General features: G+C 38.8%; 1 protein-coding gene across 2 annotated transcripts in view; it reads left to right on the forward strand.

Annotated features, from left to right (window-relative positions):
* Nucleotides 1-12540, forward strand: part of LOC109922452 (cystathionine gamma-lyase) — a 45853-nt gene extending 33313 nt beyond the window's left edge. For both annotated transcript variants that reach the window (XM_020522505.2, XM_048602030.1), the window contains 4 exons: nt 1663-1784; nt 3890-3942; nt 7807-7945; nt 8310-12540. In XM_020522505.2, the coding sequence (XP_020378094.1) occupies nt 1663-1784; nt 3890-3942; nt 7807-7945; nt 8310-8363 (368 nt within the window). In that variant the 3' untranslated portion in view covers nt 8364-12540. The remainder of the gene's footprint in view (nt 1-1662; nt 1785-3889; nt 3943-7806; nt 7946-8309) is intronic.
* Nucleotides 12541-16572: the final 4032 nt, after the last annotated feature.

The following is a 16572-nucleotide window of genomic DNA, read 5'->3' on the forward strand; positions in this document are numbered from 1 at the left end:
ATAATCTCCCATTTATCTCTTAAATTGGATCAGTCATGCATTTGCCCATTCACTTAGCTTGACCAAATGTAGCCAGTGTAAAACAGTGGAACAAAAGCAGAAGTTGCTGGAAAAGCTCAGCAGGTCTGGCAGCATCTGTGAAGAGAAATCAGAGTTAACATTTCGGGTCTGGTGACCCTTCTGAGGTTTCTGATTTACAGCGTCCATGGTTCTTTTGGTTTATAAAACAATGGAGATGTGTTGGAGGAGAAAGGCTGCAGATAGGTCTCAAAGGGTCAGGAGATGCTTCATAAATCCTCAATTAACTATTTTTGTTTTTTTTTTGTTAGCATTTCTGATTTTTAAATGCTAATACTGAAACACCCTCCAATCCTAAGGAAATGGAGGGATAGTTTACATTTACCACATCGACTGACACAGCGGGTTTTTAGTGACTTCACCAAGGACTGTTTCAGAACTACGACTGACCGTGGTGTAGAAACTTGAAAGGAAGGATTCAGAGAGTTCCAGAAAAGAAGATTGTGCGTTTAGGAGGGGACAAGTTCAGAGGTTAGAGGTGGACTGGAATTTTGTCAGCACTTTCCAAGGAAAGTGGGGTCAAGGATTAATTTTGAGAGTTGTAATGATTGCACATTTAAAGGAGAGTACAACACCTGAAGAGTGAGTTGAACTAGGAACTGGGAGGGGAATTTGTGCAGTTGGTTGTTTAGTGTGAAAAGGATCAAGGGATCAGTAGGACGGGCTCTGACTATCCAATCAAACAGAACATAACCAGGGTCAGAGACCACCTAGAGAAGGTTGAGTTTGGGGCAAAGGCAAGGAACATCTTTTTGAAACATATTTCATCCAGTGGATCAATGGAAGGAAGGGACGTTGTAAGGTAGCTGATCAAGGTTTAACTGTACTTGCCAAAAGATCTTTGAGGTCCTGGTGTTTTATTGTTGGAAGTGAGGACAGAGGGCTTCAAGATGGTATTGTGATTGAAAGTGGGTAAAAAGCAAGGGGCTATCTTTTCATCTAAGATCATCCTGGGACAGTGATAAAAGATCAGGACCCAATCAATAGTGAGGGATGTGTAGGTTAGGTGCATTAGCCATGGGAAATGCAGGTTACAAGGATAGGGTAGCGGGATGGGTTTGGGTGGAATGCTCTTAGGAGGGTTGGTATGGACTTGTTGGGCTGAATGGCCTGTTTCCACACTCTGGGAATTCTATGATTCTAATTCTAATTGTGCTATATGTGAACAATTTATCCACCAAATCTCTTCAAGTCAGTAAACCTGAAGTGGAAATGACAGCCATAACTGGAAAACCACTTTTCTTAACACTGCCTTATTTGTATTTTGTGATTGTGAGCTGCCCCACTGGAGAATAAGCGTGTAAGGAAGAGGAACAGGAAAAGGCCATTCACCCCCTTGAGCTTGCTCTACCATTAAGTAGGATTATAGCTGATCCAACATTCCTAGCGTCTGCTTGCCTGCTTGCCTGCTCTTTCCTTATAATCCTTGATCTACTTAAATGTGGAAAACTTCATAGCAATCCACTCCCAGACGATATTTGGTTCCAGTGTGGTTTTGAACTAAATTGAAGTGGTAAAATGTCTCTATCTGAGTTTTAATGGGTTGTGTTCCTTTACACTTTTTTTTACATATGTGCTTTTCAGGTCTCCCTTCTCATCCACAATACAATCTGACGAAGCAACAGTGCACCGGAAGTTCGGGTATGATAGCTTTCGTAATTAAAGGAGATTTGGAACATGCCATAACATTCCTTAAAAACTTAAAAGTGAGTACTTTTGAAATTCCTTCTTGTTAATGCCTGGTGAAGGCTCTTCTGAAATTAATGAGCTTTATGTTCACTTCTGTTTCTCCATTGCACTGCTGAGCCAAACTAAATGAGCTGTTCAACTGTCTTTTTAAGATGTGAACGTTTCCTTCTTGTGAGGAAAAATAACAAAGTTGTTATTGCAGTAACCTAAGTGACTTTGTTACAAGAAGCAGTTGGTTTTTATAGTGGGGTATCACAGTTGGCCTCAAAATGATCCCCTCACGACCTGCTGAGACATGGAATTTTCAGCAATAAAAACAGAAAATTGTAGAAATGCTCAGGCATTGCACTTCAAGCTAGTGTTATAACTCTGGGAGGAATAATCAGGCCTCGTTGCTACATAGGCTGTACCAAAAGTATAAATGTTTCATTTAATGACCCAAATCGTCAATTTATTTCTCTTACTGTTACCTAGGACAAAAGACATTTCTACTAGGTTTCTTTTAATAAACTTCTTTTTATTAAGAACAGTTTTATTCTTTCGACAAATGACAAAGCAACTGCTCATCCACTGAGCTGCTATGCAGTAGTAAACTACAACCCTCTTGCTCCTAACACGCATTCATTCACAAACAGGATAAGACAGACTCCTGCACAGGTATAATGGGAGGGGAAAAATCGCTTTCATGGATCAAAAATGCAAACTAAAAGGTTAGGGTTGATGGAACTGTCCCATTAATTCACAATTTGAAGCCTGGTGATTGCTTGGAAACTAGACAGTTATTTATGAATATGTCCCATCCCCTGGCTGAAGGACAGCCTTGTCCAGATTGATTATTTAAACAAAATTCACTGCAGATAATAGGAAGAAACTAAGGAGAAGGCCTCACAATCCCGGGTGTCAGATAAAACTACTTACAGGGACTGAAATCACCAGATAGTCACTTGTGTAACTGATATAGTTAAGCTTGTGAAATTATATGCATTCTATAAATGTAGTCTCCATACAATGGGTACCTTTCTTTTAGTGTGTATCTACAGGATGGTGGGACTGATGAAATAAAGTCATTGCCTGCAAGATATTCTATGGAAGCAGATGTTTCTCTCTATTGCTCTATATATTCATTCATAATTTGTTCAGCAATCAAAATGTTTCTGATGTAAAGTACCTTTTGAGCTTGATGGGCTGAATGGTGACCTCTGTAACAATTCTGATTCTGAAACAGAGGCAGGAAAAAAATGGGGGAGGGGGAAGAAAAGTTTTAATATAAATCAATGAAATGGAAGGTAGGAGAACGTGAATGTCTGATGGGATGATGAATGCATAGCACAGGAGATGATAATGGTACATAATAAAACAGATGATAGACCTGTAAGACATGTGAATGGAATAGCCAAGTTATTATTAACATGTCTAAAAACTGTGACTGACTTAAAATTCAATGTTGAGATTGGAAGGCTGTAAAGTGCCTAATTGAAAGATGAGGTGCTGTTCCTGAAGGGTGTTGGGAGTGACTTGCAAAGGGATTCCTGTTGTGGTGGGACCAGTTGCATTTGAATGTTCAAAGGTAGGTGGAAGGTAGGTTTGGTAGTGGCAGCACAACAGAGGTACTAGAAATATTGTGGAGGCTGGTGGGGTGGATGGGTGGATCCCATCATTATTCAGTGAGAGCAGAAATTTTGAAAATTAAATAGACACTTCAAAGAACCCTTTGTTCTACAATCGCGAGGAATATTCAGTTGCCGTTATACCTTTTTTTGCTTTCCTTCATTTTTGTTTGTTCCATGCTAAAAGCAATGCCTTTTCTTACTGCTCACTTGGATGAGATTAGTAAATCTAGTTCAGACTGTGCCTTGGACCTTTTTGGGCTGCATGGTTCAGTACCGCATTTGCACAGAACATTTTGCCTCTTTGGAAAAATATGGTCTTAATTGAAGATTTAAATTACGTACCTTTATGGTAGTGAAAAAATTCTCAACACTTTCTTATCATCAATTTGAATTTGTGTAAATAGAGAAAATCTTTTTTCCCAGGAGAGGACAGTATACATACACTGAATCGAGGCGGGGATGGGATTGAATAGAATAAACTTTTTTTTAATGCTGTACTGTTTTCCTTTCAGCTGTTTGCCCTTGCTGAGAGTTTGGGAGGATATGAAAGCCTGGCAGAGCATCCGTAAGGAATTTGTTTTATAAAGTAGAAATGTCAATCACACTATTTCAGCTTTAGATGTAGAAGCTTAAAGTGACATGAGTTTAAAGGATCGGTTATTTGAAAATGAATATCAGAGGATTTCTGAAGGTGACGCATGAAAAAAAAATTCAACGTGTGTGATGTAAATATATTGAAAAAGAAATTCAATATCAATAACAAAAGAGCCAAACACTGCTGACTGTTCATTGTTCATGTTCTTTTAAAAGCCTCTAAGCTTTGTCGATATTAAAAGCCTTATGAAGTGTTGCAAGGTATAAGGTAACTGTCACATCTGATCAAAAGAAAATACTGGTTTATGTTTACACACTTAGTTTTCAAGATATATTCTAGTTTTATTTTCTTTTGCATAAACTGATCTATGAGAAACATGTGACTCAATATTTTATTGGACTGATTTCTTCGGGAAGTGGTGAGTTTCTTTTTTATCTAATCACTGGCACTGCCAAGGAAATGAAAAAGAACAATTTTTGGTCATTATTCTGACTGAGATGGGAGAAATGCACTGCTTCTGGTCCCATTCACCACAGACCACAATATAAATGTAATTGTTTTACCCAGTTCCTGGTCTGGCCAATCGTGATCTTTCTTTTATAGGAAGATCAATCAACCAGATTCCTTTAAATATTATTTATTTATACTAACATTACTCTAACAAAGTTGCAAAATTGGTTGGCATACAGTTTGAGATATGAAAATATAAATGTTTACCCCTCTTAAACAAACCAAAACAACATGTACTCCAGGTAAAGGAGATGAAACTGATTTCTTTATGTAATGGTTCAGTTTTGTAGAAAAAAAACATTTTGACCAAAAAGGTTTAACTCTTGAATAGAGAAGAATGAGATTTTGGAATGTTTAGCTGGCTGGCTATCGGATGTTCTGGCACGCTTGGGTCACTAGATTTTGGGTCTTGGTAGGCAGGTTATTCAGGAAACACACACTATCAAAGTCTTTCAGACATTCTGTTCAAGAAGGCAATCAAATTTCACACTGAAGTTGCAACAAGAGTGTTTCAGAAAGACAGAGGCTGGGCAACTATGCGTTGAACAGGCTTTATTCCAACTGACATCCAAAGAACAAAAACAAAGTTGCTGGAAAAGCTCAGCAGGTCTGGCAGCATCTGTGAAGGAGAAAACAGAGTTAACAGCCCTTGGATAGTGGGGAGGGAGGAGGTAAATGGGCAGGTGTTGCACTTTTGCAACAGGGGAACAACAGGATTACAGGGGAAGGTGCCGTAGGGCTGTGGGGAGGTGTTGGGGGTGAAGGAAATGTGGACCAGGGTGTCCCGGAGGGAACGGTCCCTGTGGAAGGTGGACAAGGGAGGGGAGGGGAGTATGTGCCTGGTGGTGGCATCCTGCTGGAGGTGGCAGAAATGGTGTCTGATGATCTTCTGGGTGTGAATTCTGGTGGGATGGTAGGTGAGGATAAGGGGAACCCTATCGCTGTTGTGGCAGGGAAGAGAAGGGATGAGGGCGGACGTGCGGTAGATGAGTCGGACTGGTTGAGGGCCCTGTCGACAACGGAGCTGGGGAATCCTCGGTTGAGGAAGAAGGTGGACATCTCGGAGGCTCCCTTGTCGAAGTTGGCTTCATCTGAATATATGTGATGGAGATGAAGGAACTGGGAGAATGGGATGGAGTCTTTACAGGAAGTGGGGTGTGAGGATGTATAGTCCAGGCAGCTGTGGGCGTCAGTGGGTTTGTAATGGATATTAGTGGCCAGTCTAGCTTCAGAAATGGAAACAAATGTTGAGGAAGGGAAGGGAGGAGTCCGAGATAGACCAGGTGAAAGTGAGGGCAGGGTGGAAATTGGAGGCGAAATTGATGAAGATTTCCAATTCCAGACGAGAGAGGGAAGCAGCACCGATGATATCATCGATGTATCGGAGAAGGAGTTGTGGGTGGGGGCCGGAATAGGACTGGAACAAGGAAACATCTAAAGAAGATTGCCATAAAGCTCAGGCAGGTGATTTCAAAGAAGTGAGTCCAAACAATAGGCCAAAGTCACGTGATTTTCTAGGAGTATCTTTTTCAAAATGTTGCAGTGTATCCTTTTGACCATTTTAAGAAAAGACAGGTATTCACCAAACTTGAAATTAATCCATTTGTCAGTAATCATTCAAACATTAAGTACTTAATATGAAGCCTTCCTAGTGTAATCTTTTGAAAAATATCTGCTGTCTTTGCACACATGATGCAGGAAAAATAATGACTTTGGCTTTAGTTGGACATATTCCAAACACATTTTATTCCTTTTTAATTCCTCCGAAACAGTTTCTTTTAAAAAAACAAATGGTACAGTGTACTTAATTTAAAGTAACTTAATCCTAATTAGTGGTTGCTTGAAAGCTGTACTGTTTGTGTAAATTGCTCAATTCTCACTAATGGATAATTCAAAATAGAGGAGCAGTAAAATGACCAAGTTAATAATAACAAATTATGTAGTAATGGAAATTGTATTGTGGGCAAAACAATATATTGCTTTTACAGCAAGTGGCTTTGTTATCTTAACCATGGAAATAACCTCTGATGGAATTATCAAAAACATTCAATTTGATTCCTTCCGCTATTTATATTTAACTCCCTTTTCAGTGGATTTTCATCATTTCAATTTTATAGCTTTGACAATTATTGAAAATTGGTTCTAATTTTATGAAAGCTCATGATTATCCATAACATATAGTAAATTTTTATTAATGCCTTCAATACTTTCCAATTGGGCTTTCTTTGTCAGTCATTTTGGTTGAATTGTTTTTACTCATTCTTTTAAGTTTCAAAGATTTATGGTCATTGATTAAATGTTGTTCTTTCAGTACTGATATTATATCTACCTCAATTTCAATGAGCCTAAAGCATTCTTTGGCTAATGACTTAAAATTGGTCATATCCTACAAACAATTCAACAGGTCACCCTTCTGTTTTCTTTAATCCAACTACATCTTGATCTTTCTTCCTTTTTAAAATGAGCATACCAAATGCTTAATTGTGTATCTTGGAATTTTTTCAACTCTAATTCCTTTAAGGGTTAATGCTGTTTTTGTTACCAAGAATTTTTCCGTGTAATTACTTAAGACTTTTCAATGAAGTATTCTTAATATACCTGCTTCCTGTCTCGATAATACCGTACATACCAAATAATTTTACCATGGCAGCTAACCATTTAATTGCAGATGGTGTCTCAAGTCCTGCTGTTCAAACACCAGCATTCTCAAAACACTGGATGTTTTTTAAAAAAAAATCAATTTCATTTCAGTAACATTTAAAAATGTGTTTGTGACTTTCCTTTATTTAAGGACAAGATGAGAGGCAACTTTTTTCATTTTTTTTGTGCCAGCAAGAACTTCTACATCAAATGCAGCATGATTGGATTGAGCGGGAAAATGTTCTCTTTATATTCTGGCCCAGACATGTCTCTGCCCATATTACATTTAAACAAGCTTATACCAGAGTGACTGTTCATTTTCTGCATAATCTATTTTTTTTTCTCCGAGTAAGTTTGCTAGTATTAATACCAATATAGAGGCAGTTTTAAAACTCTTGTACCTATGTCACCTAGAGGTGGTGTTGAAACTACCCTGACATTTTATTGTAGCATAATTAGTAATATAGAAACCTGCTCCTGCTTTTTTAAATAAAACTTTAACACGCATTTAGGCTGCACACACCAGCAAACACAGCAATAGTATTTCCTTTATATGTGTGTGTGTATTTATATAAAAGTAGAGAAAAATTACCACTGAAATACTTGATTCTGTGTACGACAAAAATATATATTAATAAGCATTGCAATAGCAATAAGCTGTGTTCCATGTGCTTTTTTTTTAAGGGCCATTATGACACATGCTTCTGTCCCAGAGGAGGATCGAGATGCATTGGGAATAAGTGACACGCTAATCAGAATATCTGTTGGCTTGGAAGACCTAGTAGACATTATTGAGGATCTACATCAAGCATTAAAAGCTGCAGTAAGAAATCTAATTTTAAAGGGGTAACCTAGTTAGTGATTTTGGGATATGAATTATGACCACTGTAACAGAGCAACCTGAGTAAAAATATCAAGTAAGGTGGGTTGAGGGTCATGACTGCCCTTGACATCCATTTTCAAGGGGGTTCTACCATTACATGCAAGATGAACATGCAGTTCTGCTAATGATCAGCACTTTGGATACAATATAAATATACATTTGGAGTCCCCTCCATTGCTAGGCCATCACCAGGTTCGAGCTCTGTTCCTCCTGAATTTATTTCACAGTTGAGAGAAGGAATTGAAATAATGTGACTAAGTTTGGAGAAAAGAATGTCACTCACTACTTTTTCCCCTTTCTCTAGCATCCAAATGTGGTGATACCTGCTGACCAAATCAACGGATACCTTTACAATTAATCTTCGCGTGTTCCATTGAAGGAAATGCATTTTATGGCTCAGGAAAGACCTCAAAAGAAGATTTGATTGATTAAAACATTTTGTTTCAGTTATGAAGTTTGATGAAGCTCTATTTAATTATACTCTTTTAAAACGTATTGAAATATCACTTGTGACACTGCAATTGTCAGTTCTAATATGTATACAAATTGATAAGTTGTATTTAAATGCCTATTGTAATTTTAGTTTTCGGGTAGCTTTGTGAAGGTTTGAACTCATTTTGCTAAAATTTAATTTTTTTTTACTTTCTTGCATTATTCTGTGGAATTTTGGAGCTAGGAAAGGTTTTTATGACGTATTTGAGAGTTGAAATGGACTGTAATTGTGAACTTAAATTGCTGGAAATATTGAGCAAGTCAGACTGTTTTGTTTTCCAAACACTGTTAATGTTTTACATTTAATGGCCTTTCATCAGAACTGGAAATACTTAGAACAAGTTGTAATCAATTGGAAACAGGAAAAGATTGGGACGGGAAGAACAAAGGGAAGTTCTGTGACAGAATGGGAGGCAGCAGAGGTGACGGTGCAGGGAAAATGAAATTATAATCACAAGATTGTTATGGCACAAAAGGGGACTATTCAGCCAATCTCCTGCTTTTTCCCTATATATTTCTATCCAAATAATCATCTATGGCCCTCTTGAATGCTTTAATTGAACCTGCCTCTACCACATTTTCAAAAAGTACATTCTATACATTCACTACTCAGTGTATACAAATTTTTTTTTCTTCACATCATATCATATCACAGAATCCCTGTAAGTGTGGAAATAGGCCCTTCGGCCCAACAAGTCCACACCGACCCTCTGAGCATCCTACCCGGACCCATCCCCCCCCATAACCCACCGAATCTACACATCCCTGAACACTACGGTCAATTTAGCATGGCCAATCCACCTAGTCTGCGCATCTTTGGACTGTGGGGGGGAAAAAACCAGAGCACCTAGACATGGGGAAAAAGTACAAACTCCACACAGACTGTCGCCTGAGGGTGGAATTGAACCCGAGTCCCTGGCGCTATGAGGCAGCAGTGCTAATCACTGTGCCGCCCTTAAAGACGATGGCCCGTACGGGGATCAAACCCACGACCTTGGCGGTATTAGCACCGTGCTCTAACCAACTGAGCTAATTGGCCAACACCCTTGCTTCATTTACACATTACTTTAAATCTATACCATCTCATTTTTTCTTTTATGAGTGGGAACAGCTTCTTCCTATGTACTGTGTCCAGCCTACTCACCATTTTGAAAACCTCTATCAAATCACCTCTCTGCCTTCTCTCTTAAAGAGAACAGTCCTAACTTCTGCAAAATTATCCTCCTAACTGAAGTTTCTCATTCCTGGAACTGTTCTTGTAAATCGCTGCTTCGCTCTCTCCAGTACGTTCACATTTTTCCTATAATATGTCCCCCACATCTGTACACAATACTCCAGCAGAAATTTAACAAGTGTCTTGTACAATTTCAGTATCACCTCTTGCTCTTGTATTCCTTTCCCTAATTAATAAAGCTAAGAACACTATGCTTAATTAACTGCTCCCTCCACCTGTCCTGCCACCTTCAATGATCTGCACAGATATACACACAGTTGCTTCTGCTCTGTACTCCCTATCTTACATTGTCTTACATTGTTCTTCTGACCAAAATGCATCACCTCCCACTTCTCTGCACTGAACCTCATCTGCCAACTATCTTACCCCCTCCTCCAACTTGTCAGTGTCCATTTGAAGTTCTGTGCTGTCCTCTTAGTTTACAATTCTTCCAAGTTTATCATCGTCTACAAATTATGAAATTATTCCTTGCACACCAAGATCCAGATTAATACATATCAGGGCGAACAAGGGTCCCTATACCAACGCCTAGGGAACTCCACTGCAAATCTTCCTCCAACCCAAAATATATCCATTGACCATTACTCTTTCCTATCAAATCAGCCATTTTTTAAAATCCATGTTGCTGCTGTCCTGTTTACACCATGACCTATCACTTTCCTTACATCTACTGTGTGGCATAGTATCAAACACCTCCTGGAAATCTGTTGATACCACATCAACAATAGGACCCTCATTGACCCTTTCAGTTACATCTTCAAAATACTCCAAGTTAGTCAAACATGATATTCCCTTTAGAAATCATTGCTGACTCTTCCTAATCAACCCTCCTTTTTCCATGTGATTACAAATAATTGTTTCTGTAAACTTCCCCAGTATCGAACTTAAGCTAACTGATCTACAATTGCTGGGACTATCCTTACAACCTCTTCTAGAACAAGGACATAATGTTTGCAATCCCCCAGTCATCTGGAACCTCCCTGGAGTGCAAGGATGAAAGATTATGGCCATTGCTCCTGGAATCTCTACCCTCCCTTCCTTCTAAATCCTTGGATGCATCTCAACCAATCCTGGTGTTTTGTCAACTATAAGTGTCAACAGTCTATCCAAAAGTACTTCCTCATTAGAAGGGTTCAGGATTATTGACGCAGTTTCCTCCTCTGTCACCATGGCCGGATCTTACTCTAGTTTAGCCTTGTGTGGTTTTCTTCCTAAGTGGCACTTAACGAGTTGAAGCTTTTTGTAATTAAGGGTGTGAAATTGTATGGAGAAGGAGATTGCAGACAGGGTCTGGGAAAGAAAAGGGGTAGGGGATGGAAAAACTCACGAGAGGGATTGAGATGCAAAGGAAGCTGAAGAGATGGAGATAGGGGAAAAGCTGGATTTGATGTTGAGTTGTAATGTGCCTATTGAGAAGTGGGAGCATGTCATTTGGCCCATCAAATACATTCTTCCCCTCCCCTTGATCATGGTTGATCTTCTGCTTCAACGCCACTTTTCCATACCATCTTTATTTCTCTTCGTATTGCTACGATCCAAGCTGGTGTTATTACCAGACTAGACAGCTTGCAGGCAGGAACTTTGGGTTAGTGTTAGATCATATTTTAACTTGTTTTGGTTTCAACAAAATGGTTCTGCAGATTTTGCTTTATTAATCAACTTCCATTTTATTGTTAAAAGAAATTGAGATAAAGTGAACCAAAGCATCAAGCCATAATAAAAGTTAAAATATTTTTAAAAGGTGAAATATAATAAAATAATTATATAACATACAATCTCATTAATTCCCAAAAAACACCTTTTTACAAATTGAGAAGAAACAAAATGGCTTTTGTATAGTATCTAAAACACCACTCGTACAATCCTCTTATCAAAGTCTCTGTATCTAACACTGAGGTAGGTTTAAGGCACTTGTGACTTCAACTTTTAGACAGGAATTTCAGGTAGCTTCTTTCTGGAGCTATCATAGACCTGAGCTTCAGTTACTCAATGTTAAGTAACTTCAGGGATTTATCCCAACATTTCTGGCCTGGGTCTTGCATTAACTCCTCAATCTCTAAGCTAACCTAGTTAACTATACTTCCCTTCTCAGGAGCACGTACCTATGCAGTGATTCTATTCCAGGGATTTAGCAGAACTGCTCTACTCAAAGTTAAGAATTGAGATTCAAATGTTTCCCTCTAAGTTTTTTTTTTCCATTAAATTTAACAAGTCTCTGAAATTGCTAACAAACCTTGCGCTGCCTTATTTGCCTTGCCGGGTTGCAGAACAAAAAAAAACCAATAGTGGTACACAGACCCATTTACTCTAAAGTCTGGCCTCAAAAATGCTTTTTTTAAAAAAAATTCACCATGGCTACAGAAATACTTGAAATTAATATTATCTTGAGATCCTCCAAACCCAAAACCCAAACTTGCAAAAAATAACACCTTTTCTGTGCAAGCACAGGAGATGGAACACATTGCTTTAAACTTGTATTCAAACATTCCTGCAGTTTGTTTGTATTTTCATTTTAGCACTGTAATTATTGCTCATGTTTTGACATTTTAGTCTCTACCATAACGTTTTTTTTAACTCCTTTCCATAGCTTTGTACATGCTTTAAATCTCCTAATATTTCTCCGTTCTGATGAAAGGTCATCAGTGGGAAAATCAACACTATTTTTCCCTCTCTACAGATGCTGCTTGTCTTCGGAGTATTTTTGGACATTTTTTTTCTTTCAAATTTCCAACATCCACTGTGTTTTGGTTTTGTAATCATGTTTATATGGAAGCCTAGAAATCATTAAACTTCTAACTGTGGCACCTGACCTTGGATTTCTCGTTCTTTAATCATGTGAAAGCATAAAGTACACATTAGAATTTGGTACTTAGCATGGTGTGTTTAAAGTGGGTAATGGTTGTGCAGAATACCCTTAATATGTTTAATACATTGGCTGAATCCTAGTTGGGTCTGTCCTAATTGCTAACAAAGGCTTTAAATAATTGCATGTACAGTAATCTGTTCATGAGTACCACTGTTCATAATCATTCTACAAATGCTTTTCATCTATACATGATACTATGATTTACACTCCCCTTTTATGTCGTGCATGGGTAATTCATCTAGAGTAGATAGATGAGTCTGAGCCCAAGAAATTCAGCTACACCTAGTTGAGTATTGCTGAACATAAAATGTGTTTATTGTACTGAAATACTGACTGCTTGAGAACTTGCCAGAAATGGTGATTACTAAAGCCCCAGGAAGTTGAACGATTGAGATCGTATCGACATTAATTTAAAGTGGAAAGCTCCTTTATTTATGTGCGCTAGTAACAAACATTTATGGAGAATTCAAATACACAATTCAATATCAATAGAGGGCAATTTATATGTAATCTCTCCAAGGCAGAATTTTCCAACCTATTGCACGGTGGGGTGGATGTGGGGGTGGGGACACAATTCAAAGATCGGGTTTGGCACAACAGTAAATCTAAACTTTAGAGGAGAAAAAAGAAACCCAAAGCAATCAAATAACTGAGTAAGTCCCAAGCAGCCTCTTCAGTTAAGAAATAGAGCTAGAGAGAAATACTTCAAACACTGGCGTAGCTCATTTGGCCGCCTTGACAGACCACAGTGTGTTTACTATAGGAACACAGCATTGGCAGTTCATACTATCTCAGAGTGTGTTTGCTGTTGGTCAAGCCTTCAGAATACTTTTGAAGAGCTGATTTTGTGATGGTATTGCTGAAACAATTCTGCCATTTGGTGCAGTTACTCTTCAGATTATGGTTCTTCATCCATTTGAAAAGGAATAGTCTAAATATCTCTTTGATCTGCAAAGAAACAAGATCAAAGTATCCGGAAATAAAGCTGTTTACCTCGAAACTTATCCCTTTACCATTTTCACAGACCGTTCCTCTTCAGAAACCATTAACAACTCCTACCCAAAGTGAGTATGTGAAATTGAAGAATCTGTCACCATACTGTGAAATCACAGAACATTTGACTTATTTGCTCCTGTAAAGATAATCCGTGTCATGACAACACATAGGCTCATGGGGAATCAAAAGTTTACTTTAGATCAAAAAGGGGCCAAAGAAATTGAAGGAGGTGAACATGTTGTTAGTAAATTGTAATGCAGCTCCTTATCCACAGAAGCAAGAGCTATTTGAAGCTTGGGTTCCCAACCAGAGAATAAATCCTTCTAGATTCTGCGTAGATTGTTGCCACAATCCTATGAACCGAGTTTACGAGGATCCGGGGCTTTGTATTTTATCTGTGTCTAACCCAAGAATTGGGACACACTGAGAGTCATTGTGTTTTCCATAATACAGACACCAACATCTTGGTTGCGTTTCAATCTTTATTCCAGCGTAGAAAATACGCCACATAGGAGCACGAAAGTGTTACGTTGCCAAAGGAGGCCTTTTGATCAATTGTGTCTGCATCGACTCTTCAAATGAGCATTATTATGTTCTGTCAATTTTCTGCTGTTTATGTAGTTTAGCCAGATCTAGCAGAGAATGGCAAAAATACTGTAGCCTTTCAGATCTGCATCTCTTGGGTTCAAAGTAATGGAAGTGAGAGCCATGCTAGATAGTTTTATTGGATCCTAGGGCATTGAGGGTGAGCCTGGATGTTGAACAAGTCAGAAACTTTGGAAATGTTGTGGTGAATGGAGGGTTTAAGCCTAGATTGTTAGGATTTTGAAAGTACAGTTGCAACTGAATTGGGGAAAATGTCTTTTTTTTGCAGGGGTGCATGCAGAAGAATGTTGAGTTGTGCATGGAAGGCAAATGTGAATGGAAAATGAGGCAAGTGGGTGATCAGAAGTGGCCTTCTCTGGGACTGATTCGATGGGATTATCAATACCACATGAGACAGCAAGGACAGGGGGAAGGCTGTGGTTGTGGAGTTTATGTAGAAGGTGTGACTAAGCTGGAAAAGCCAGCAGTAAACTCAAGGGAGAAGGAGCATAATGGGTTGAGTTAAAGATTGAAATCACAAAGGATGTGAGGTTTTTCAATGCAGAAGCTGAGGGAAAAAAGCAATGACGATATGTGGAACTTGAAAAACAGTAGGAAATTATTTTAAATGAGCAATGACAGGACGAGAACAAGGTTAGGTTTTCAAAGGAAAAGAAAGCACTTTGGGAGCAGGTGGTCGGTATGGGGTGATATGTTGATAAATGCCACACCATAGCTGTAATGTTTTGGCAGCACAAGTAGTTTAAAATAAAGGATACAGGTGAGGGGACTCCATTATGGTGAAAGCTGTCATCACACCTCAGCCAGTTTTCTGTTAAGGCCATGATATTGATGCAATCATTACAGTATGTTCATCGGTGGAGGGAGGTATGTGGAAATAAGGTGAGACTGCAGTGCAGTGTTAAAGATAGGAGGGGTTATAGAGTCATAGAGGTCTGCAATATGGAAACAGACCCTTTGGCCCAACTTGTCCGTGCTGCCCAGTTTTCACAATTTACATTAGTCCCATTTGCCTGTGTTTAGTCCATATTCCTCCGTACCTATCCCATCCATGTAACTGTCTAAATGCTTCTTCAATTAACAACTTGTATTTGCTTCCACCATCTTTTGCGAATAGTATTGATGATAGTAGTTGAATGGCCAGTTTCATGATCCTTAGTTTTGTAGATTTGTTGAGATTCTATGGTTCTGATTCCTTTCGACTGTTAATGATTTGCAGCATTCAGGGTGACGGAAAGTCCTTTTATTGTCCTGTTTCCTTTTGTCTGGTTGCTTCCTAGCCCTCAGTGTGAGAGATAGTTTTTATCTGCCACACAGGAGTAACTAAGGGATAGTTCTTTAATTTTGAACTTCACAGCATGTAATGTTCAAACCCAGGGTGGTATACATGAGAATGTTCAGTCCCATTAGCACATGCCAGTGGAGCTGAAGCTGGTTTCTTAATCTCTATCCTTGTGTATTCTGCAAAGGGAAAAGAACAAGATATGTTTGCAGTTTGGCACATAATCCACAGGCTACGCTTGCTCTTCAACTTGGAATTGTCAGACCCACTTTGTCATCACAATACTTCACAGTCAAGTCTATATTAACTGGCTCTTCTCACCTTTGAAAGGATATTATTTGAAGTTCTCCTCACATCTGTAAGTATGACATTCCTTGAGTGTCTCTCTCCCCAGATAGTTATTTAATTTATATCCAATGCCATTTATGACTGTATCATCCCTCTTTTAAAAAACACACTTTAGAATTATGAGTTAGAAATATTCATAATTCTTCAGGATTCTGACCCATGCTCATGAACAGGAGATTGCAAAGATGAACCACCAATGGAGGCACTGGGCTGCATATTCGAACAGAGAGTGAGGTGGGCAATTGGGTTTAGTGCCTGTAATAACCAGCACAAAGAGTCCTGCTGAGCACAAGATGCAAAGATAAGCACAGAGGAAAGCTGTAGGCTTACCTAAGAGGGAATTAAACCTGGGATGATTCAAGGTTGAGGAGCTCTTGAAGGTTCGGTTAAGGAATTGGGATGTCAGAGAAATTGAGTTTAGAAATGTGAAAGGAGGCATGTTGATGAAGGGGAGGGCCCTTGAAAGAGTAAAGAGGTAGAAGTGAAAAACAGAGCAAATATGGACCCAAGAATGGGCATAGGTCTGGATTTGCAAACAAAATATGCATGTAAATGTGCTTGGGAAGAAACCAAATTATTCAGGCCCAGTGACATACACATTTTGGTACATTAAGAACTAATGATAAGCAGAAAATCAAAAACCAGTAAAAGACCATAGGAGGGAATCAATGTCTGAGGTTTCAGAGTGGATAATGAAAACGTAGGTAGGTACGGTGGTGCATCAACAAATTGTTTTCTAAGTT

The sequence above is a fragment of the Rhincodon typus genome, chromosome 10 (genome assembly GCF_021869965.1).
Source record: "Rhincodon typus isolate 14 chromosome 10, sRhiTyp1.1, whole genome shotgun sequence".
NCBI classification, from domain to species: Eukaryota; Metazoa; Chordata; class Chondrichthyes; order Orectolobiformes; family Rhincodontidae; genus Rhincodon; species Rhincodon typus.